The sequence below is a fragment of the Podarcis tiliguerta genome, assembly GCF_965153285.1.
Source record: "Podarcis tiliguerta genome assembly, chromosome: 7".
NCBI classification, from domain to species: domain Eukaryota; kingdom Metazoa; phylum Chordata; class Lepidosauria; order Squamata; family Lacertidae; genus Podarcis; species Podarcis tiliguerta.
This window is the reverse complement of record NC_139540.1, coordinates 29,204,425-29,230,212: the sequence shown is the minus strand read 5'-3', so window position 1 is coordinate 29,230,212 and position 25,788 is coordinate 29,204,425. Positions and strand designations below refer to the sequence as shown.

General features: G+C 42.5%; 1 protein-coding gene across 8 annotated transcripts in view; it reads right to left on the bottom strand.

Moving 5' to 3' along the window:
• Positions 1-25,788, bottom strand: part of PAG1 (phosphoprotein membrane anchor with glycosphingolipid microdomains 1) — a 103,718-nt gene that overhangs the window by 10,861 nt on the left and 67,069 nt on the right. For 3 of the 8 annotated variants that reach the window (XM_083451252.1, XM_083451253.1, XM_083451251.1), the window contains 4 exons: positions 12,706-12,789; positions 4,813-5,024; positions 3,250-3,301; positions 1,814-1,910 (listed from right to left, as the gene is read on the bottom strand). In XM_083451252.1, the coding sequence (XP_083307378.1) occupies positions 1,814-1,910; positions 3,250-3,301; positions 4,813-4,937 (274 nt within the window). In that variant the 5' untranslated portion in view covers positions 4,938-5,024; positions 12,706-12,789. The remainder of the gene's footprint in view (positions 1-1,813; positions 1,911-3,249; positions 3,302-4,812; positions 5,025-12,705; positions 12,790-25,788) is intronic. The other 5 variants (XM_083451257.1, XM_083451258.1, XM_083451256.1 and 2 more) reach the window with 2 other exon arrangements.

Sequence of the window (25,788 nt, the reverse complement as noted above, 5' to 3'; positions counted from 1 at the left end):
ACTTGGCAAGAAATGTGCATAAAATTGTCAGAAGACAATGGTTTATTACCTAAATAAGGGAACCTTTTGTGTTCGGATATTATAGAATTCGAAGTTATTGTGACTTCTATGCAACTACCATCACCTAGTTGGCCATGCTACTGCAATTAACAAGTGTACCACTTGTACGTTTGGGAATTGTAGCTCTGTGAGGGGAACAGAGGTCTCCTAACAACTCTCAGCACGCTTAACAAACTACAGTTCCCGAGATTATTTGAGGGAAGCCATGATTGTTTAAAGTGGTATGATACTACTTTAAATGTATAGTGCAAATGTAACCATAAATCAGGGGTGACTTTGTTTTCTCAAGGTAATTTTATTCTTTTAGGCATATATTTAATGTTTTAATTGCTACTTCTGTTTTTATTTGCTGTTTGGCCTGAACTTTGTTGTTAATGTATTATTATTTTTAGTTGCCTTGTATTATTTTGTGAACTGCATTGGCGGGAAGGACGTGTGTTTGAGAGCTGAGGAACGAGCCCTTGAAATGAATACAATGTGAAGAAATAATCACACAATCACATCACTTGTTGAGTCACATGTTGAAAGTAGCAATGAGGCTCCCTGGCTCCCTACCCCAATATCCTGAGAATATGCACCAAGTATAGTTATCTAAGCTGGGGATACCCACAAATGTAGGCTTCCACAAAATCTGAAACTCTTGATTGTACAGCTCCCATGGAAGCCTACGTAGACATCCATTGCAGCTTGTAGACATAAGGGGTCTAGTGCTGTGTGAGCTCAGTGGTGGGGCCACTTGCTCAGTTCCACCGTCCCTTTCAGTTTGTGGAGCTCATTCATGTGATTAATTACTGGTGCAGAGGGAGAATATCCTTCTACAAGAGATCTTCAATGGCATGGAAGTGTTGAGTTTCCAGCAATGGTTGTGGAACCTGAGAAGACAACAAGTAACTAAAAAGAGTTACCAGTGTGCAGTTCTCTTTCTGAAAAACAAACTCTTGGCAGGCCTTGTGCATGCCACTGATTTCACTGTCTGACACCTGTTCCTCCTTTCTTTCAAGCTATCATGTATCTTTAAAATTTAACAGTTAGAGGGAGGTCGGTCCAATATACCAGGCTGTGGAAGACACACAGAATATGAATGTATTTATTTTGAGTTTCCAGCTTATACAAGCTTTCAGCTTTTTTTTTTTTTAAGTTAGACTCATTTCAAATGTTTAGCCAAGCAGGAAGACTCACTCACTTTTCAATTACCTTCACAATGATTTAACTGAATCATTAAGGATTTTTATAGCTATCTAGTTCACCAAGAATATAAATGTGTTAATTTTACCTCAGGATAGCACTGCAATTATAATTTAGTAGTATGTTTCAGAGACTGAAATGTAAGAGCACTTGTGTACGCTGGCATTTCTTATTTTAAAACATATGACCTAGAGGTACTAATTTAAAAAGCATATGATAAATTACTACAATTGCCAATGAAATGTATACAGGTTATGCAAACAAATAGATGTCTCCCTGAATATTGTTTTCCCATACCCAATCACAACACAATTACCAACAAAATCCCTATCTTTTTAAGCATAGTTGGTTCATTTATTTATTTCAACTATCTGTTAATCTCTCTTGGCTAATTCACATATTCATGTTCCTTGATTGATAATGGAAGCACCAAGTGATAACCTAAATAACAGACTGAACAACACAGATAGAACTTTTATGTTACCTCCACATTTTCTCGCACTAAGCATGGTGCCCGTTTGCTGTTGTGAGTGCTGTGAAATCAAATAAATGATAAGTCAGTTCTTACCATCACCATTACTGAGTCCTCCATTTTGTTCACTGCTGGCAAGTGGATCTGTAGCCAGACTTGTGACGGAGTGGCTAAATGCCTCCTTATCTGAAGGCTGCAAAGCAAAATGAATGGATTAGCATATCATTTGAACCAGCTATGGGAAGAGTTATTGTTCAGCAATTACTGTTATGGATCACTGTTAAAACTGTGTTTATGGAAGACAATCTTACTTGGCTACGAAGGATCGCCGAAGAAGAAGACTGTTATGGAATAAGTTCTAATTTTCATGCCTTCTATACTGTTTTAGACACCTGTGAAAAATTTAGTTGCCTACATTTCTTTGTAATGGTTGTGGTTTTAGGTATATTTGTTTTTAATTGGTTTGTGGATTTTAGCAGTGTTTTATTTACAATTTTATTTATACACTGCTTGGAGATTTCTTTGATCAAGAGGTTTATAAATCTTCTGAGGTAAGTACCGTATTGGCCAGAATATAAACCACACCGCAAATAATCCGCACCTTTAAAAATCAAGGCTTATTTGTGGATGTGGCCCGCCTCCTGGCACTACGGCATTCCTGGCACCACCTCCCCAGGCCGGCGCCGGGGGAGGCTTGGGAGCGGAGGGCAGGCTGTGTGCCATTGCCCCCCCCCCACACACCCGGGCTGCTTCCTGAGGGGAGGAGCCACACCACTTTGCCAGCGGCTTCCTTCCCTTTCTCCTTCTTTCTGGTGGCTGGGAGCGGCGGGCAGGTGGCGCACTGCTGCCCTGCGCTCCTGTCCTGCAACGGGGGCGGGGGGAAGCTGAGCTGCTTTGCCGCACTTTAACTTTTCACAGCCAGAATTTGTAAAAATGTGTGGCTTATATTCAGGCCAATATGGTAAATAAGGTTCACATATGCAGTAACACTACAAGGGACGCGGGTGGCGCTTTGGGTAAAAGCCTCAGTGCCTAGGGCTTGCCGATCGAAAGGTCGGCGGTTCGAATCCCCGCAGCGGGGTGTGCTCCTGTTGCTCGGTCCCAGCGCCTGCCAACCTAGCAGTTCGAAAGCACTCCCGGGTGCAAGTAGATAAATAAGGACCGCTTACTAGCGGGAAGGTAAACGGCGTTTCCGTGTGTGGCTCTGGCTCGCCAGAGCAGCGATGTCATGCTGGCCACGTGACCCGGAAGTGTCTCCGGACAGCGCTGGCCCCCGGCCTCTTGAGTGAGATGGGCACACAACCCTAGAGTCTGTCAAGACTGGCCTGTATGGGCAGGGGTACCTTTACCTTTACCTTTATGCAGTAACACTAAACTATTGTTTGTTCAAACAATGATCAGCAAATGAATGGATTATTAGTCTTAAGGTTCACTGCTATTTTAGCTAATGGTCTCCTATGTTAGTCTTCCTCTTATATGTTATGAACTACAGAAAAAACACTTTCAATAATAAGTGACAGATTCATTTTTACCACATTCATCAGATTCTCATGGTCCCCATTCTGGTGTTTGGGTCTCTTCTCCCTTTAATGTAAACAAAGATTAAGTACATTGTTAAAATAAAATAGCAGTTCAAACAATAGTGTTGGTGATGACTACTTGCTGGTCCCAATCCAACTAACACCTTCCTGAAATCAACTGGACATGCATATAAATACCAAAGGAAGTTGCTGCAAACATACAGGGCACAAAGTTCCCTTCCATGAGAGTTTCAGAAGCAAGATATTTACATTTCACCACCCTTCTGAACTCAGCGGCAAATCCCACCTCAACTGTAGCTGCACTTCTAAAAATTTATTTCGCTGAAAGCAGACTAATTATGCCATTTAAAATCCACGATGCTGCCCATGCAATACACAATATGATTCATGTACGCAGTAACTAATTTGCTCCCTGAAGCTTTTCTGACAAAGCATCTGCTTTTAATGTCACCCATTATTATATCAATAGCATCAGTGTAACTTTTCTAGGAAGGAAGGGATTTAGTTTAATTGCACTTCTCAGCAAGTACCTGCTCCACAAATATCCTGACACCAAATCCAGCCTAACAACATGCTAAATTATTAAAGTATGATTGCCAGATAATGTCTGGCATTAGAATTTGCATAGCTTGTTAGAAATACCCAGCAGACCAATTCTTACAAAAATGTCTTTAGTTTTCATCCTCTTGGAAGTGTCTTAGAGACTTCAGGGATAGAGCATGCAAATGAGGGCAGGAGTTAGCAGTCACAAACTTTGGTAAGCATTCTTCGGGGTTATTTTAGTCAGTTCCAATTCAACAGCAGCTTCAGAGTCTCCCCCCCCCCCCTTGCTATTTTATGTAAACAACAAGGGAAAGGGCAAAGCTATTTATTTTAATGGATATTTCTAGCTGAACATAGCCTCTGTTGTTTGAATAATCAGCAATGCAAAGTGGGCAGCCATAATTAATATGCATGATGAACTATATGCTGGTCTCATTAACAGGCAAGATTGATTGATATTAATTCTGGTTCAAATTCAAACGTACAGCAAAACTGAACTTTGTCTCTTGGATTTGTTCACGAAAACATAATCATTCCTTGATTTTAAGACACTCATTTTAGACCCCCAGCATCCAATATTAAACATAAACACTTGTGTCTTATGAAATTATAACCACAATATTTATTTGGTGTGGTTGCTGCCTGATGCCCAAGCTGAGGGTTTCCATCCTTTGGGGGGGGGCACATTTTGAATTTGGAGTGTGTGCTGAAACAGCCAGTCACAAAACAGCTGCTATTGGGGGCAGAAGGAGGATGGCAGAACACAAAATGGCTGCCATGGGGTTTGTGGCATAACACAAAATTAGACAGCCACCCCTGACAATCTTACACTTACCATGAGGAGTTAGCTATGTTCTGCTGGTCCTGATTTTGTGGAGGTCACACGCTATTGATTTTACACACACACACGCACACAGAAACTGATGCTGTCACTGTCTAAGGGGTCCAACAACACAGTTCCTGTTCGTGCCTTTACTGCACCCTAACCTTGTATCCTGAGCAAGACCTTACCTATCACAGCTAGAGCATAGGAAGAGCAGAAAACTGAAGACCAGGAGCATTGCCATGGCTGCCAGGCTTCCCCATATGACGATGTGAAGCAGCCCTGTACTTAGGAAGCTATCACCAGGCCCCATGATACAGAAGGGGGGGGGGTGCTTTTGGATGGAGGGCAGCTAGTCCTCACAAGATGTTGGCATTTGTGCTGATAAGAGTTCTTCTTTCTGTGGAGCAAAAAAGGGGGGAGAGACATTACAAAGAAGTCCGGTTTAAAGGCTGTGTGTGTTCAAACTCCACATTTATAGCACATTACTTTCCCCAAAGAATCATGTAAACTGTTGTTTATCCCTCACAGAGCTACGGTTCCCAGCATCCTTATCAAGTTACATTTCCTAGGAGGGAAATCATGTGTTTTAAATATATGGCATGACGGAAGTTACAATTTTAATCCTGCTTTTTTATATTTTCAGAACTACTAACATTTCAGCTATGTTAACCGTCATGAGGTAATTGGAGGCACCATTATGAAGCTAATGGAAAAATGGGAGAGTTTGTTTGAGGTTGCACAGGTGCGTTGCTGTGGGATTGGACTGGCAGCTATCTTGACCACTATTTCTCCTCACCAATGTGCCTGGAATGACGCTGTATCACAACATAGCACCTGATGAGTTCATGGCAGAGTCAATAAGAAAAACTAGTCACTTCCTGATTAGTAGCTACATCTTTTAGCCTACTATACTACCCCTAGCAAGGGAGAATGTCTGCATGTGAACAAGTTTAGAGAGGGAAATGATGGTATTTCATAGCAATGAATCCAGACTACACTTAAGCCCCAGTAGGAACCAAGTCACCACACCAAGTTTTTCATGTGGATTTCAGTGGGACCCTATTGCAGCTAACTTAACAGTGCAATCCTATGCATATCTACTCAAAAGCAAGCCCCCGTAATTTCAGTGGGACTTATTTCTAGGCAGAGGACTGCAACTACAGTCTGGATCCCCCCCCCCATAGTCTGACTAATCAAAAAGAGGGAAACCAATAGGATTATGGGGCTTGAATCAAACAGTAGTTCTACTTATAGGAGGCCCATTGAAATTAACGGGTATGACCAACTTAGACCCATTAATTCCAGTGCATTCAGTTGGCTAAACCCTAGAACTGGAAATAAATATATTTTAACAACTCTGGATAAAAGCAAGAAAGGGAAAAGTTGTAAGTATAACATTGATGAAGATGAATTGACACACCTATTTGTCTACTAATTTGTATTTATTGTCTATGCAACAGCCAATTTTTAAAGGTGCAGATGTCCCAGTTTGATAGTCAAACTCAGAAATACTCATTTTAAAAAGCCAAATTGTGCTGCAGTACTGTATTTATCAGCAAGGGAGCTTTAAAAGCAGATATTCAGGTTGGGTGCTGAACCACACCATGGAAAAATGAGATATACCCATTTGAAATAGCTTCATGTTAGCCAGGGGCATCTGTGGTGATCCTGAAAAGCTTGGCAGCATTTTCATACAACAGAAGAAGAAGAAGAAGAAGAAGAAGAAGAAGAAAAGTTTGGATTTGATATCCCGCCTTTCACTCCCTTTAAGGAGTCTCAAAGCGGCTAACATTCTCCTTTCCCTTCCTCCCATACAACAAACACTCTGTGAGGTGAGTGGGGCTGAGAGAAGTGTAACTGGCCCAAGCAGCTGCATGTGGAGGAGCGGAGACGCGAACCCGGTTACCCAGATTACGTGACTACCGCTCTTAACCACTACACCACACTGGCTCTCTGGATAGTGAAACAAATGTTCTGTTCTGTTCTGCTTTTTAAAAATACAATACCTGTTTCAGGTCAGTTAAAGTTCAAGAGTGCTGGCACAATATGATCTCACTCAAAGCTTTTAGGAATATGACAAAAGTAACTGAGACTACTACACAAGTTTACAATACTACAAAAGTGATTCGTTTGTCCAAAAGGCCTGGATTTGCCTTCATTTGCCACATGCGTGAAGGGATTCTATGCAGTTAAAGTAGCAGAAGGAATGTGCTGCTGTCTGCATCCCAAGGTCTTGTGGTTACCTGAGCCCCATCACTCGTGCACTAAGCAATAACATGGATGACTTCCAAAGAGACAAATTCATGGAGAATAAAAGCTATCAGCGGCTACCAGCCGCAATGGTTACACTGTACCTTCACTGTCAGAAACAGCATGTCTCTGAATTCCAGGTGCTGGGAATCACAAGTGGGGAAAGTGCTATAATGCTCATGTCCTGCTTTCAGGCCTCTTATAGAGGCATTTGGTTGGCTACTCTAAGAACACGTTGCTGAACTGGATGGGCCTTTTGCAGGCTCTTACATTCTTCATCTCCTGCGAACCTAGCAGTTTGAAAGCACGAAGTGCAAGTAGATAAATAGGTACCACTCTGGTGGGAAGGTAAACGGCGTTACTGCGCACTGCTCTGGTTCACCAGAAGCGGCTTAGTCATGCTGGCCACATGACCCGGAAGCTGTACGCCGGCTTCCTCGGCCAATAAAGCGAGATGAGCGCTGCAACCCCAGAGTTGGCCACGACTGGACCTAACGGTCAGGGGTCCCTTTACCTTTACCTTTACATTCTTCATATGGCAGAGAGTAACCTTATGACCCTACACCTCAACGAGCAGGTCTGCTCCTTTGGAAGCAGGCTCTCACCTTGCAGATGTCCATGGGGGGGGGGGGGATGGCTCAGAAGTTCTAAATAACCAAGGGAACTGAAAATTCTCCATCTTTGCTATTGAAGAAAAAAAGCCTTGTGGCATAAATATTAATTTGCACCAAGCTCTGCCTATTTGAAATTAACTGATCTGAAATTCATGAAGAGACAGGGATGTTTGATTTAGAGTGAGCTTCACTCTTAAGTAATTATTCTGAGCTCAAGCATACAGAATTTTCTACTCTCAAGGTAACAAAAGTTTTTAATAGTTCACAAGCTTGTTAAATTTTAAAACTAAAAGTTTGAGCAATTCTGTTAAAGAACAATTCTGTTGTGACGTTGGAGCAGTTATTGCCTGTAGATGTGCTTGTTCAACTCTTGGGCACAAGGTGGCAGCATTAAACCACTGTTCCCTTTGAGTGCTCCAAAGCAATCACATTTTTGTAGACTCCCAATGCATTGTAACACAAGCCACTTTTTGCACCTCTGATTAACATTTCACAGAAATTTTAGTACAATTTAATTGTGTTTTTTTGCACAGAGTTCTGCATGTGATATTAACAAGCACATATTTGTGTCTCAAATGTAACTTGTGCACACGTAAATGCTGTTAACGCGAGAAAATCTATGTGTGAAAATGCCAGAGCTTAGCTTAACCTAGTTGACTTACAGTGGAGTCCCAGTCCAGCACTTCTACACAGGATGGGGTGTTTGGTATTGTCTTATAAAACCAATATTATCTACATTTTAGTGGATTATTGTCCATATCTGATGCTTTATCCCCCCCCCCCCGGCATTTGCCATATAAGTGGACGGATTATGATAAGATGGCTAATTTGCAGATTCTGGATCTGCAGTTTTTAACACTGATGCTTACTTCTCTAAAAATTCATTTCACTACCAGTAACTACCCTACAGGAATGTATTGACAACTTTTAATGCTATCCAGTCTGCTCACAAATGCATATTGTTGTATGCCACCTCAGTCTACGAGCAGTGCAAGATTCCAGGGGTTCCCGGCACTTACCCAGGATTCCTTTTGGAACGAGGCATAGCAGAGACTGTGTTATCTTCATGATATATGGCTTATTTACACACACATATATATCCTGAGCCTACAATGGAGGCCCTCACAGCATTAGTACCTCAAAAGGGTCTTGTTTCTCCCATAGCCGCAGCCTTGCATTCAAACAGAAATCGAAGATTGCATTCAAATGTTGGATTATTTGATTGTTTGATTATTTGATTGTTGTTAGCCGCCCTGAGCCCAGCTTTGGCTGGGGAGGGCGGGATATAAATAAATTTTATTATTATTATTATTATTATTATTATTATTATTACAGTCGTACCTTGGCTCCTGAATGCCTTGGGAGTCAAATGTTCCAGCTCCCGAACGACTGAAAACCAGAAGTGAGTGTTCTGGTTTCTGAACATTCTTTTGGAAGATGAACGTCTGACAGGCCTTCCACGGTTTCCGACTGGCTGCAAGAGCTTCCTGAATCCAGTCAGAAGCTGCGCTTTGGAAGTTGAACATTTTAGAAGTCGAACGGACTTACAGAATGGATTCTGTTCAACTTTCGAGGTGTGACTGTACTTCTAAGCTGTATCAATTCCCCGCTCTCTGCTCTGGCTTTATCTGTTGAGGAAGAGGGGGGCTTCGTCTGGCACTGAGTTCTTTAATCCCCCATCACCTCACCAAGGCTATTTCTTGGAATTAGAAAGCTTGATTAGCTTTTAACACTTCCTGGATCCAGGGAATGGAGAAGGCCGGCACCCCCTTCCCAAACACATAACAATATAGAGAGAGATTGCTTGCATATTAATTGCCACAGCAAAGTTTTAGAGTCATGATAAAAATCCTAAATATAATGAAAAGGCATTTAATACATTGAACACTATTTAGATTGCACTTTTCACATGCAAGTAAATAAATATACAAGTTTACAAAGAGATCTAGAAGGTGGCTGTGTGAGTCTTGGGTATCTGATTTTAATCCACTCCTGATACCCTACAAGGGAAAGGGAATGTTTTTTTCCAGAAGGAGTGTTTAGAGCTTGTCAGAAGGTCCACATGAGAATGTGAACTCATCTTAAGGAATGGAATTTTGCTGGCTGTTTTGCTTCTTATTATTTTGGACTAACTTAACAATAATACTTGACTCCAGTGGAAGCTGCGAAGTCATAAGCATTCCACACTTACATCTTTCAAAGCTAGTGTCATTGTGATTGTCTGATCTTGAGAGGAGCTTGCTCTCACCACTGTTTCTGCCCTGTCAAAATATGAAAAAACTGTACTGCAAAAGGATAATGTTTTTTTTAATATGTGTCAGGAAAATCCATACAAAGGAAGGACTCCACCATAAAGCCACAGATAAGCACAGGAGATGTGCTAAAACAGGATCAGTCAGTCCAAAAGATTATTGCAAAAAGCATGCATGAGATAATCAGAGATGCAGATGCACTCAAGCTGTCAAAGCTCAGTTTTAACACCTTTTCTGTTTATTAGGGTGTTGCCGTTATTTCTAATCCAATTTACAATGTTCAGTGAACATGTGTGAACTGTAGCTACAAAGATGCTATAAATTCCATCTTTTTCAACACCCCCTTGCTTGATACCAAGGTAAATGAGGCGCGTATGCATAGCCAATTACATTGAATATGGGTATGTGAACACATATGCACACAGACATATACTTTTCAAATGCAAACATGCTGGTAGGTTACCATCTTTTCATTTTTATCTTTTACAAGGAATACACAATCAGTGAGCTGCTTTTTATTTCTTTTTGAATATGTAATTGGGTCTCCAGGAAAAATAAAGCTGATCATTAATAGGCATTTAAATAAGAACAAATGGTGCCCTTTTCTTATTTAGCCTCTTTAGTTATTTTATCATCCAACAATCTGTTTCAGACAAGGAATTTCCTCTTGTTGCCTCAAATTCCTAAATTATCCCTTTGACCTCTGCAACCTGGTACATATTCTTATCATTCCATTGGATTTGCCCTCCCCTCTTGAAGATTTCTGGCAGCTAAGCTCAGAGCTCTTTCCTGTGCCCATTTGTCACGGATGAACTTTGTTCCACCTTTGACAGTGTCAATCAGTCCCTTCTCATGCTCTGAGACATTTTGCTTTTGGAGAATTGTTTGATTTCTTCCCCATTCTCCTCCCTTTCCTCTTGCTTCTCTGGGTGCCGTTTGGCAGGACTTCTGGTCCTTGTTGTACCCCAAGATCTCTCTTTCTAGGACTTCCCCTCCATATCCCTCTGCTTCTCCTTCAGGGCAGCCGCTTTCTTGTCTACACTGGAAATCCAGTCTCATGACTGCCAGGCAGTGGCGTAGCGTGGGTTGTCAGCACCCGGGGCAAGGCAAGTAATTTGCACCCCCTAACCCGTGGATTTGCGCCCCCTAACCCTAACCCCCAGATGTTGCGCCCGGTGCGGCCGGCCCCCCCTGCACCCCCCACACTATGCCACAACTGCCAGGCATACACTTCTGCACTGGAAGTACAAAATGTCCTCATCAGATTCCATTAGTCCTGAGGCAGCACTTCAAATGCCACCCATTTTACCACCATCTCCTTATAGCTCAACTGAAAATCCCAACCTTTGCCCCTCAAATATCCTTCGACTGTTGCATTGCCCACCAGGGATGGTGCAAGATTTATTGCCACCTGAAACAGAATTGCCACTGCTTTTTCTCCAAACGCTGCCTCTGTGTACTGGCCTCCCCCTCATTTGCTCCCCCCCCCCATACAGAAGTGCCTCAAGTCCTGGGTCTCCAAACTGACAGTCCCCCACTCTGAGGAAAGACCCTAGGAAATGCGGGGTCCCTAAGTAGTTGAGATGTTCTGGGAGAGATTTCAGCCACCCTACCCAGACAGAATACACTGGTGCCTCGGGTTACATACGCTTCAGGTTACACACACTTCAGGTTACAGACTCCGCTAACCCAGAAATAGTACCTCGGGTTAAGAACTTTGCTTCAGGATGAGAACAGAAATCGCGCTGTGGTGGCAGCAGGAGGCCCCATTAGCTAAAGTGTCAGGTTAAGAACGGACCTCCAGAACGAATTAAGTACTTATAACTTGAGGTACCACTGTATATATAAAGTTGTGCAGATTGTAACCTGCATTTTATTACATACATTGCTTAAAGAGAGTTTTCTGATGAAGGTGTCTACGGCTTTTTGCCAAATAAAAAGAAACCTATTGTGACCATATTTCCACACAGAAAAGAAAGGCCATGGGTCCATGCAAGGTCTCCTGTGCTCTGAAAACTAGGCCTTATGTTTCATCCTGACTCATCATGACTTCAAAACTATTGACCTGCAAAGCTGTAGACAGAAAAATCCAAACTGCTTGCTGCCCCCACTGAGGCTCTCTGAAGCAGCAGAGCTACCACCCCATTTGCAGCCCGCCCACCCACAAAGGTGGTTGCAGAAAGTTGGAGGCAGGCAGACTGGGCCCAAATCCCTGGGACAGCTACAGTTTAAATAAGGAAATAAATAATTGAGCCCCACTCAGGCCTGATGATGGCTGCGAGAGCACCTCAGGATACAGAAGACCATTGACCAGCTCAGCCCCACCCTTGGAGCAACCTAATTTGGGAACTTTCATCAGGCTCTGCTGGCAGGTATGCCCCATTTGGTGGGTGGAAGGGGGCGGGTGTCTACATCCCAGCAGAGGGATGCAAGTGTTACTCTGACAGCAGCCAAGAGGAGGCTGCAAAGCGAGTGGAGGGATGTGGCCACACAATCGAAACCCCCCACAGCCTGGCATAAGGTGAACTTGGATTGCAGCCTGAGTTAGCCACGCTTCAGATGGAAATTAAATGGAACAGTAGTTCAAATTGCACAGCACCTATCTTGCATGCCAAGGGAACCTAAAAATTGATAGCAGAGGCATCACGGAAGTGTTCATGAATAGTAATAACGTGATACGTTGTTTCCTATGGGCTTCGCTAACTACTTAATTAATGTCTATAGTGTGGTACTTAGGGAATGCAGCCTTACCTAATAAATGACCACAGCATACATTATTGCCTAATTATGGTATATCATTCTCTCTCTCTCTCTCTCTCTCTCTCTCACACACACACACACATATGAGTTTCAGGAATGTAATTACAGTGCTTATGCATTAAGAGCTTACTGATGCAATGCCTCCCCTAGTTCCAAATTCTCGATGGTTTCCTGGATATAATATACAGCCATGATCACTTACACTTAAAGAATTCAATTGTTTAGACCTCCACCAGGATTAGAAAAGGGTGATCTGAGCCTGGAATATGTGAGCTTTGGCATCTGCCTGTCAAAGAGAGAGAGAGAAAAAAACATATGCAATGTTAAAATTATTGTGTATATATGTCATGTACTTTGTCTGTGAATTTGTGTGCAATGACTTTTGACGTACTATATTTGTTGGTTTTTTTAGTTTGTTTTTATTGGAGTGATGTAATTCCAAAATGTATCTGCAAGCGGTATATGGCAAAATTTCAATTCAAATGGTTTCAAACAAGAAAAAGAAAAGAAACAGCTGAGGATTGATTTCCTAGCAAGAAGGTAAACTGTGTTCTGAAGTCCGGCAACCAAACCAGTCATAAAAGCAGAATGAATTTGGAAGCATTTTTTTTTACCCTTACATTTACTTATTTTTTGACACACGGTGTAAGGCCAGTGCCACTTAGGCAGGGAAAATGCACGCTGATAGCTTTTTAGCTTGATGTATGTGTGGAGAAGCAATAAAAAGCCCAGAAATTAAAGCTCTCTTCATGAAATGCGTTTTTCAGTTGTGACACCATAAATTTGTGACAGCTGACAGTTCCAAGAGAGGCAGAGCTAATTCAATTTTAAAAACGTTGTTTGCAGAAGCACTTTGACTGTACATAATTTTACCTTGCTAATTAAAGCAGTTGAAAAGGTTTTTAATGTGTCAGTGCTCCAGCCCTTGCTGTCCTTGACAATATTTTTCACTTCATCTTGACTACAGATGCCATCCATTCTCAAGATTGCATCTGTTTCTCTGACCAATTTCCCCATTTTCCCCTTGGGACATCTCATGCCAGTAGACACAGCATAGTCTTGGGCAGTTTCCTAGAGGAAACTGTGTAATACCTGTAGCTGTAGAATACTTTTGCGGAAAGTGTCTGTATATGAGCAGAACAACTGAAACCATGATCACCACACCAGGCATCTTAGAATAATAATAGAGTTGTAGAGTTGGAAGGGACCCTGAGGGTCATTTAGTCCAGCCCCAATGCAGGGATCGCAGCTAAAGCACCTATGACAGATGACCATGCAACCACTGCTTAAAAACCTCCAAGGAAGGAGAGTCCACAACCTCTAGGAGGAGTCTGATCCACTGTTGAACAGTTCTTACTGTCGGAAAGTTCTTCCTGATGTTTAGTCAGAATCTCCTTTCTCGTAACTTGAAGCCATTGGTTCAAGTCCTCCCCTCCAGCTTGTTCACTCTTTCATGTGACAGCCCTTGAGATATTTGAAGATGGATATCATATCTCCTCTCAGACTCCTCTTTTCTAGGCTAAACATACCCTGCTCCTTCAACTGCTCTTCATAAGGTTTGGTTTCCAGACCCTTTATCACCTTAGTTGCCCTCCTCTGCACACATTCCATCTTGTCAACATGCTTCTTAAGTTGTGGTGTCCAGAACTGGACATAGTATTCCAGGTGTGGTCTGGCCACACCTATTCCTATTACTGACCTGGAGACTATACTTTTGTTGATGCAGCCTAGAATAGCATTAGCTTTTTTTTTTGCTGCTGCATCACACTGTTAACTCATGTTAAGCTTATGGTCCACTAAGGGGTCCACTAAGACCCCTAGATCCTTTTCACATGGACTACTAGTAAATCAGGTGTCCTCCATCTTATATTTGTGCATCTAGTTCTTCCTGCCTAAGTGTAGAACCTTACATTTGTCCCTATTTAAACTCATTTTGTTAGTTTGTGCAGAATTCTCCAATTTGTTAAGGTCCTCTTGAATCTCGATTCTGTCTTTAGTGGCATTAGCTATCCCTCCCACTTTGGTGTCTTCTGCAAATGTGATGAGCATCCCCTCAATTCCTTCATCAAAGGAAGATGTTGTTTATAAAGATGTTGAACATCTGAATTACAAACAGATGGAATTTAAAGAAACAAAAGACTCAGAAATTTCATTTAATCCCTCCATATGTTGCTGGACTACAGCTTCATTCATCCCTGATAGTTGGCCAGAATGACTGGGTGTGAGCATTCCAATATTTAGAAAAACAAACAACTGAAGATTTCAATTCTTATGAACTCAGCACAACTGAAAGCAGCAGTTTACAATCACTTCAGGTATTCTTCCAGATGCATTTTGAAACACATTGCTTTCCGCTAGCATATGCATGTCACAGGTACATTATGACTTGTTTTTCTTCTGGAACACCCATTTATAATAAATAAAACACAAACTGAATTTGTGTTAAACTGTTTAAATTTGCACTATGTTCAGTTTACTGGCCTTCCTTCCTCCTGCACAAGCAGAAATATAAAATCACATATTCTGCCCAAGGCATTGAAGCAATGAGAACTATCCCATGGCCCTCGGAGAACCATTTGAAATTAGTAGGTTTCCTTTCCCTTTAATCTGGCAGGATAAATATAATTATAATCTGCTACTAATAATCTACTACTAATAATCTGCTACTAATATAATGTTGGAAATCTTCACAGCTAAAGCATCACTCCTTCCAAACATAACTGGGTAACTTTTCTTAATAATTATGAAGAGGGGACATGGAGAGACTTTTCATAACATTTTGCATGGCAAGTGAGTTTCCAAATCTGATAAACCCAAAATAGCAGCCACACACATATCCTGTCATACTTTCTTAGAAGCTGATCGAATCTTACATGGAACTGCACTTAAGACTTCTGTTTGGATAAGGTCTCCTGATAAGTATGCACATCACCAAGTAATGCACATCATATGCTAGCTCACAGTCAGACTCACATGGCCCAAGATGAGAAGGGTCTGGAATTTTGCAATCAAACATTTAAAAGATATCCCCACAAAACTTGAGGGAGGAAAAAGGAAGATGCTGGTTTACACAGAATGTATAAAGAACTACTTGAATTACTAGGCATAGTGGCTGTGTTCTACCTCCACTATACCAGTTGTTGAATCATAGGTGGGCAGAGTGCTGCTTAGCTCATGTCCTGCTTGCAGACTTCCCAAGTGTGTCTGATTGGCTACTGTGAAAACAGAATGCTGGATGAGATGAGCCATTGGCCTGATTCAGCAGGCTGTTCCTATTATGGTCTTACCTTCTTATGTTAACCTTTTCTCAGTATGGTTGGGAAGCTCTACTAAGCTTGGTCCTTTTAGACTAGCTCAGGGAGTGCACAGCTTGCATTATATAGATCTCTTTCGACTGCCTAGTACCCAATATTTGGACAAAAGTTAGAGGACACTCTTCCAAGTGTATCGCAACACACATAACCTGCTAGCAGAAGATCCTGCCCAAAGTTTGAGATGCAACAGGAAACTTACAGAAATTTGGCTCATCTTTATTAAATAATGTGCATGCAAGGCTTGGAATCCACAGCGACACTATATAGCTGGAACACTAGTCATTTTGCAAGCGACACTTCAAACATCATCTTGACAGTTAAAATATCCTTCTGTCTGCTGTGATTAGTTTCATGGCCATTTTACTTTATGGTACCTGCAAGGTACCTTTATGGTAAATTTGCTTCTCTTGAAGTATTTTAATTGGATGGCAAGCTGGCTCCACTGTAGTGACTCTAGCTATCTAAAGCAGTCCAGCAACCTGAACTGTATGTCAAAGATGCTCAGGACTGAATCACTAGTTGCTTCTGCAGGTGCCTGGAGACATGACTTGTTCGCAGTGTTTTAATTATGGATGTTTCTGTTTTAATCTTTGTGTAACTGACTTTTTAATTTTGTTAACCCACTTAGAAGCCTCTTGTGCACACAAGTGGCACACAAACCCATCCTGTAATAAAAGGCAGGCAGTAGTCTCCCCCCCCCCCCCGCATCTGCCTGAGCGCTCATGTGCTGCTTTCAGACATTTTCAGTACAACTCAGCACACTCGTCATGTGATAAGCAACAAGTATCACTATTTTGTGTGGGATAAATGGAAGTGCAGTTTGACCTTAGGGCTTAGTCGTATTATTAGAGCAAACAATCTGCTATGCTCTTGTACAGCAGCCTCTGTAAACAGACAGGCGGCAAACAAAGGGGGAGCTTTACAGAGTTTAAAATAGAAAATTGCCTTTGCATTAACAGGCTTATGGCAAGGTTACTTATGGCACATTTGCCTTTAGGACTCAGCAGGCGTGCAGTGCAGCATATTGTGTCAAGCCATCTGCTGAACAGGCAGAATCGATCTCAGAGTCTGTGTGTCCTGCTTCGCTTGCAGATTTACCCACTGTGACTAAACACACCCACAGAACTCAAGATTTTTTGGGGAGGGGGGGGAGGAACTCCTCCAGACAGTTGGATTTGACCTTTCCAGGGCTGCGTGGCAGAAACTTAACATTTTCTATTTTCAAGGGAGAAAAGAGATAAGCTCTGAACACATTTCAAGGAAAATGCAGTTTGAAAGCTTTGCTCTTTTCCAAATCTGAGCTTCAAACAAATTTCACATGGTAATTATAATAATTGAGATGTCAAAAGCATTTTATATTTACATGGTGCTGTATAAATACTGGCTAATTAAGGTTCACCATGATTTTGCTGGGAGAATAAAAGACTGCTTTTTTTTTGGATCTGAATGTGAGAAGGTTGAAACAGAGACAACACTAGTTGCACACATGAAACTGGGATTAGAGGTGGGTCCTGAAGGGTTTTCTTTTCTATTTTTTAACACCTCAAGCAAAAAAAAAAAAAATATAAATTACACTCCTCTGCTCTAGACTGGAATTCTTTTTACAAATTACACCCACATACATCCCATATAAAGAAAAAACACACACATATTGCTTAGAATTTGCCACCTGAGGTAGACTGCTTCACATTACATCGTGGTGAGGTCAACCCTGAATTTGTCACTCCTAGTCCATTTCAGTCTGCTGAAGAAAGCTGGGAAGAACTTGGCAGCTACACAATGTTCCTGTTCCAAATACTGAGTGACAAGAAATCTGCTTTCTGAGAAACCCTTTGCCAAACGTCTATTACTCAGGAAGAATCATGCTGACTTCTTGTCAGAGTCAAATCTGCCTCAGATGCTCATCTAGCTCTTGCTACATCGCTGCACCCATCTTTGAACTACTGTAATGTGTTCTTCATAAGGAAGAACTCAGAAGGTGACTCAGAAACTCAACTAATCTAGAATGTGGCTGCTAGACTGCTGGCTGGGAGTGACCGCTGGAACCATATGACACCAGCCCTAAAGGATCTACACTGGCTCCCAGTACGTTTCTGAGCACAATTCAAAGTGTCAGTGCTGTCCTTTAAAGCCCTAAACGGCATCGACCCTGTATACCTGAAGAAGCGTATTCAACCCCATTGTTGAGCCTGGACACTGAGGTTCACCTCTGAGGGCCTTCTGGAGGTTTCCTGTGAGAAGTGAAGTTACAGGGAACCAGGCAGTGAGAGTCTTCTTGGTAGTGGAGCCTGCACTGTGGAACACCCTCCAGTCAGATGTAAAACAGATAAACTACTATAAGACACTTAGAAGACATCTGAAGGCACCCTGTATAGGGAAGTTTTAAATGTTTGATGTCTCGTTGTGTTTTTATATTATGCTGGAAGCCGCCCAGAGTGTCTGGGGCAACCCAGATATAAATAATAAATGATTGCTATTATTTGTAGGTGCTACAGAATGTGGGGAAACCCAGTCAGGAAGACTCTGCCAGGAATAATGCTAAGGCAGGCTTTCCTAAGGGGAAGGGATGTAGCACAGCGGTAGAACAGCTGCTTTGCATGCAGAAGGTCCCAGGTTCAGTCCCAGGCACCTCTAGGTAGGGCTGGGAAAGAATCCCGTCTGAAACCCTGGAGTGCCATTACCAGTCAATGTAGACAATGTTAAGCTAGGTGAACCAATGGAAACATCCAGTGTTCTTAGATTCCTGCTAAGTTTCTGATCCTAAACCTCTGCTGCCTTGTGAGATATCTTCTGGAGAATAATAGGCTAAGGAGGAAACCCTACACAAATCCAGAGTGGAATCCCTAAGACAGCTAGTGCTAAATGTATTGCTCTGCTTTCCTTTGGACCACTTCAGCAAGGCTGAGAGGAGGTCTTGTGGTCTGGGGCAGGCAGCCTAGGACTTCCATACATACTGCCCAGGCTTGCACCCCAGGAAGGTCACCCAGGGAAGTAGACTTGGGTGATTTCCATGTTCATGCTGAGCCTCTCTGAACAGCTGGCTTGGGACATCATGGTTTCCATGGGGCTAACTTGGGTGGTTATTAGTCCACCACATTCAGCAAGCCATACCAAGCCTTTCATATTTGTTCCAAGAGCAGAGATGGGTGTTCTGATGGGGGGGGGATGGAAGAGTTGTACAATCCAGTTCGCTACCTTGGAGGTTTTTAAACAGAGGTCAGATGGTCCTCTGTCAGGGATTCTTTAGCTGAGATTCCTGCATTGCAGACTGTTGGACTAGATGAGCCTTGGGATGCCTCCAACTGTATAGTTCTTTGATTCAGTTCTATGACATACCAGTTTCTGGTGAGATTTGGACTCACAACAACAACTCCTCACCTCTGCAGATGGTGGTGGGGAATTCAGGTAGTCCTGGAAACAAATGGAATCTGATGGATTCCTGAAAGCTCTAAGGGGTTTTCTAGTGGTTAGAATTGGCGATTCTGCTCAGGTTCTGGTCTCATTGTGCAGTGATGAGACACAACGGGCCACTGACAGCCCCATCAACTCAGATTGGTTATATACCCAACTATATATATATCACCCCAATGCTTGCGGTTTTACAAGTGCTGCAAAACTGGCCAAAGACTGCAGCATACTCAAGTAACTTGCACTAAGATTAGAGCAACCTGGTTGCCAAGCAACCTTTTTGTTTAGCAGAACGTAATACACAGCAGCAGCTTGTCAACTGGGGAAGTTGTAATCAGGTACAAGGACTGGCTTAATGGCTCGTGAACACTTAAGTCATCATGCAATTTGCTGTGCTTTTCTCCTCAGGAGTTCCCATGGGGAAGAAGCACTTGGTGGGGCTTCTTTGCTGAAAAACTTGTAGATGGACCAAATCAGGCTATTGGACTCTCCACCGCTTGACCTTTGAGAGTACCCTTCCCACAAAGAGCAGTAAAACCATTCTGAAGGCGAAAGTGAACACCCAAGCTTACAAACATGGATCCATTATATTGAAAAGGGTCACAGCTCAGCGGTAGAGTATTTGCCTTGCAAGATCCCAAGTGTGACAAGGAAGTGATCTCAAGGAAGGGCTGGGAAAGATGCTTACCCGAAAAACCCTGGAGAGCCACTTCCAGTCAGTATAGACAATTCTGAGCTAGATGGCCCAATGGTCTGACTTTAATAGAACTATAATAGAACTCCTGCATGCAAAGTGCTTTACTATCCACAGTCATATGAATAAATCAATTTGTGGAGTGGGTGAAAAGGGGAAGCGAACCTGCCTTGCAGTCATAGCTGTTACGGGGTTTGAATTCCATCATTGGAGCTCTGAAACAAACACTCTCCACTGATCCACTTCCATTAGCAAAAACATATGGTTAGTCAAAGGCCTTCATTCAGAGTGCCTTACTTCAGGATTAGGGGCTTAGAACTAAGGCACTCCTAAGGCACTAGGAGACCTGCATTAAAGTTTCTGTCGGATAACATTCACCCTAAGAAACCTCAGCCCTGTATACTTGCACGAGATAGCTAGCAGCCTTCCGAATGCTGCTTTTTCAGGATGAGCAAACCCAAAGCACTAACTTCAAAGCCTGAGGCACTGGCAGCTGCTTTAGCTAGAGGTTTCTGCGTATCCCTAAATAACCTCACAGATAACAACCATACTTCTATTGTTGTAAATCTCACCATTATTGTGATCTGTGTATTGAAGAATGCCTTTGAAGTATGGATATTTTAGAAAGAGAGATCTCTTCACTTATAACTATGCTGCCAGTTACTCAAAATATTGTTAAATCCCTGTCTAGACCTCCCATTACCATGTCTTGAGCCTCAGACATGCATAAAATGGATTATGAATTTAAATGAAGTCTAGCAGTACTCCTAACAGTGGACAAAATAAATATAAAATGCACACTTGATTCCTGCCTTTAAAATACTTATGTGTGGTTAGTAATCCGAACAACACTGTCAAAGGCCTCTATAGAAATACCAACAGTGTTTTTAAGTCTTCCAAGAGCAAATATCTAGAGAGATTGCCATCCCATTTTTATTATTCCACTGTAACGTATAATAAAAGCAACTCACAGGAATAAGAGGATTATCCTTTTATAAAGGATAAAGCCAGTTTGTGGCTTTATTTATTTATTTGTTTATTTTTAAAGCTCCCCAACTGTTCTATTCCCTGACTTTGTAATTAACTATATCTGCACACACACAAAATAATAATAATAAAGACTGTCTGCTTATTGTCAAGTAGCTTACAATGTGACTCATGTAACACACATCATTTAACTGTGTGCAAAATATGCAGGATGATGGCTTCACATCTGTTTGTGGTTATTTTGCTACTACTACTACCCTCCTCCACCCTTCCTGCTTTCAGTTGCATTTTTTAAAAAAACCCCAAATCCTCTATCGTAATTTCTGAACGGAATATCTTCCATTAATCTTCTTAAACACACAGTACAGTCCATCCAATACACTTAAGTCACAGTGATCGTAAAAGAGTTTAAACATGTGCAATTGTTTCTGGACCGCAACAAAACAAGAAAGAGTAGTCAAAAGTTTTTTGGGGGGGACCTTTCCTGCATCACTACTGAGCAGCATCTCTTTCTTGAACAGGAGATTGTAAAGTAATTTATTTACTGCAAAGTGAGAAGCCTTTCAAAAAGAAAAGAAGACCCTGTGAATAAATTGGTAAGCTTCCTCAGTGGCGGAGGAAGGGGGAGCGGGGGGTGCAGTCCACCCCAGGTGTCATCCCTGAGGGGGCTGACAAAATGACAAAAATATGAGGTTTTTTTAAAAAATGGGCTCACGAAACCTTTTAGTTCAGTCAACAAATGTAACAAAATGCGGCTGGCACTGGGCACCACACTGCAGAAGCCGGCACTTACCGTGTGACCTGAAGGGTGCATGAACCACGCGTCTCTCCTGAGAGTGATGTGGTGGCTTGAGCGCCTGCAGGCTCTGCGCTGCCTAAAACGGCAGTCTGGGACTTGCGTCTGGCCTCCACCTCTCCCTCAGCTGCCCTACAGCTGAGGAGGAGGCTCCACGCAGCGCGCCCTGTGCCCATGGGTAGCTCACCCCACCCCGGCTGCAGGACATGCACACTGCACTTGGCACCCGAGCGGCTAGCTACACTGCTTTGTTTCCTTTCATCAAATCATAGAAACACGAGAGCCTGTCTTATGCCAAGTCAGAAGATTAGTCTGTGTACTGTGTGCACTAACTAGTAGTGTGATGGCCTGGGATTTGGATTCAGATGCTGAACCTGAAGAATCCCAGCCTGCACAGGATTCCCCGCCTCCAGAACCAGCTGAACCGGGGCTGGGGCATGAGCCTGAAGGGTCCTCACCTGTGCTGGATCCTCAGGTGCAGGCACCAGCTGAGTCTGCTCGGGCTCCTCAGGGGGTGGAGGACCCATTGCCTGCAGGTGCTCCACTCTCAGCCCTGGCAAAGGAAGCTGAGGTTGCCTCTGGGTCCGGTAACCCTCCAGCCTCTCCTGAGCTGCAGAGGCTCAGGGCAGAGATGCGGAGGGAACTAAGTTCCTGCAGGAGGAGTGCTCACCTCTAGGCCAGGAGAGGCAAGTCACCTGAGGATCGGAGCCACCCTGTGCCTCGGGGCAGATAAAAGCCAGCCAGCCCCAGTCCCAAGTTGCGAGAGCAACTTCGTTGGTTGACAGTTCCTGCCTGAACTCTGTCCTGCCGGAGCTCCTGACCTCACCAGACTACCTGCCCTGCATCCAGCTTCAACTTTTATGGACGGCCACCATACTGCACCTTCGACCTTGGACTGGACTTGGACCTCACCTCTTGGTTAGCTCACGGGACCAGCACAGGTAGTGATTTGCCAGGGTTCATGAAAAGAGTCCTTTTCAGCCCTGTCTGGTGTTGCCCAGGAATTGAACTTGGGGCATTCTGCATGCAGAGCAGATGCTATGGCCCTCGCAAGTCAGCAGTGCGTCATGTTAGATTGTAAGTCACCTTTGAAGCACAAGAGAGATTCCAAAGCAGCTCATGCAGCACATAAGGGAGCAGCTGTTCCATGAATAAAAAAAACAACAAGCAAATAAATGGTGCAAGTTCAGCTGAGTTCATGGACGCTCCTACATGTCCCTGAATTTATCCTCTGGATCACTTATTTGCATCACGAAACTTACCGTCTTTCCAATTTGGCCAAATTTATCAGCTGAAATTTGTACTTGAATTACACTGGACAAAACGGGTTTTCATGTAGCTAATCATGCTTCACAGAGGAAATGAAGGTTCACATTTGTTTTGCAGTGATATTTCCTGGCAACCTTTCTAAAGATTAATATAATACCCCTGGGACCCATAACGAAGTGCTCACTGCTAAGTGTTCCTGTTCGAGTTCCAGCCAGCCAGCCAGCCAGCCAGCCATACCTTCTTCCAGAATACTCCAACTCATTCCCCCTGTATCTCTGTTTTCCTGTCCCCGCCCCCTGCCCCACAAAGTCATTCCACACCCACTGAGCATGCTTAGTACACATTGGGCTGGTTTGGGTACAGTGGTACCTCGGGTTAAGAACTTAATTCGTTATGGAGGTCCATTCTTAACCTGAAACTGTTCTTAACCTGAGGTACCACTTTAGCTAATGGGGCCTCCCACTGCCGCCTGCTGCGTGATTTCTGTTCTCATCCTGAAGCAAAGTTCTTAACCCGAGGTACTATTTCTGGGTTAGCGGAGTCTGTAACCTGAAGTGTCTGTAACCCAAGGTACCACTGTATTGCCCCTCACCTTTGGGCTTTCCTACCCTAAAATTGCTTGTTACCCCTGAAAACCTTGGGACTCCCCTCTAGCATGCCTGCTAATACCTCTCTTGTGCATGGATGGCACCATTTTGACTATACAGGCTGCCTTGCTCCCAGTATTTCCTATATGATGTACTAATAGAATTTCAAAGCCGCTAAATTTACAGATTGTGTCATCAATTGTGCAATTTTATGTTATTTTAGAATCAGATCTCTCTGAAACTTCCTTTAAAACTTTCCCTTGTGTAAAATAGAGGAAGGATTGTTTCAAAAGTTTCCCTTTTCCCCATCTTTGTTTTACATTACTATCCCCTGGGGTATATAAGACATCGGAGTAACCCAGGGCACAGAATTATCATATATTAAGCAATCCTTTTAGTTTAGTGTAGCTCCCCCCCCCCCCCCCGTTAGCAATCATGTTCATTTAAAAGAAGATCATGAGTTATGGGGATGGGGAGAATGTGCGCATGAATTCAACAGTGCTTAGTTTATTTTTTGGTTGCTATTTTGTTAATGTTGTTAATGTTGTTTTATAAATTATGACTGCTGCAGTACTTTGTGAATTGTAATTGCGCTGTTTAGCTTATTTGTTTTGTTAATAGTGTTTTGTAGCCTATAATTGTTTTACTAATAATTTGTTACTTATTCTATACAATTTATGTTGTATTTGTAATGTTCTATTATGTTATTGAGATGGTTGGACAGTGTTCTCGAAACTACGAACATGAGTTTGATCAAACTGCGGGAGGCAGTGGAAGACAGGAGTGCCTGGCGTGCTCTGGTCCATGGGGTCACGAAGAGTCGGACACGACTAAACAACTAAACAACAACAATTATGTTATTGTTATTTATTGTTTGTAATCCACTTTGCAATTTGTGTGAATGAAAAGAGGCATAGAAATATAATAAATAAAATCAATCAATCATTTTAAAACTGGCTGTAAGTATGAAAAACCTGACATTTATCAAAGAAGACTAATCTTTCTTTTGTCCCATGTTCACCAACTTTAACTCTTCCCTTCTCCTACAAGGAGAATGACAAAACCTGGTATTTCTTTTCCCTGGGAATTTCTTGTTTTTGATTAAGTGAATACAAACAACTACAGCTATCAAAACCCAGGCAGACGGCAGTGTCTCTCTTGGGTAATAAGAGCAAGATCTCCATTCTGATTTCCCTTAGTTATTTCAGCCAAGTTATATGTACTTGGCAATAAATTTGAGAAGCATGGCAGAAATGAAATTGCCCTATTTATATATTAACGGGGAGCAGGGGGAGGAATATATCCCGATGCCATTTTCTTTACTAACACTTATATATGGGGAAGATTTTCAATTAAGTTTTCATTTAAAGGTAGACCTACCTATATTTTCCAAAACAATAGGTGGACAAAAACACAGCCATCCTTTGAAATTTGTATTTCTCTGACTTTTGCAATACAGTTCTGCTTCCAAGCAAAGGGTATAACATTGTGTATAAAAATGTATATTCTAGGGTAAAGTGTAAAAATAGATTTGCAAAAATAGGCATATTAGGCAAAACTACATACAAGAGAATTGGGAGAAATTTCATAATGATTTTTTTTTTTAATTACAAACTGCTGTGGACAATTGAACTTAAGAGTAGAAAATTGACAGGTTTGTCCATTCCTGCTCTTTTGTAATGAAATTCTAACCAGATGATAGAGATATTCCAGTAACCTCTGGATAAGTTTCAACAACTGAGGTGCAATTCCATTAAAGTATAATGGAATCACAAACACAGCAAAACCAGAACACCCTGTGAATAAAACTCTAAGCACATTTACTGGAGAGTATGCCTCACTGAACAAAGTGGGACTTTCAAGGAAACATTCATAGGCTTTCTTTGTAAGTTGAATTTCCTTGGGACAAGGAGATTAATAGCAAACACCTTAAAGTTCTTGTTCTTAACATAATCTTGCAATATGTATTTATTTAATTTTTATCTTCCAAGTTGCTCAGAGTGGCATGTACCGTATTTTTCGCCCTATAGGACACACTTTTTCACCTCCAAAAATGAAGGGGAAATGTGTGTGCGTCCTATGGGGCGAATGCAGGCTTTCGCTGAAGCCTGGAGAGCGAGAGGAGTCGGTGCGCACCGACCCCTCTCGCTCTCCAGGCTTCAGGAGAGCCCCACCGCCAGCCCCACAAACTGGGGGGGGGGGGAGAGAAGCCTGACTTGGTTAGAAGGCT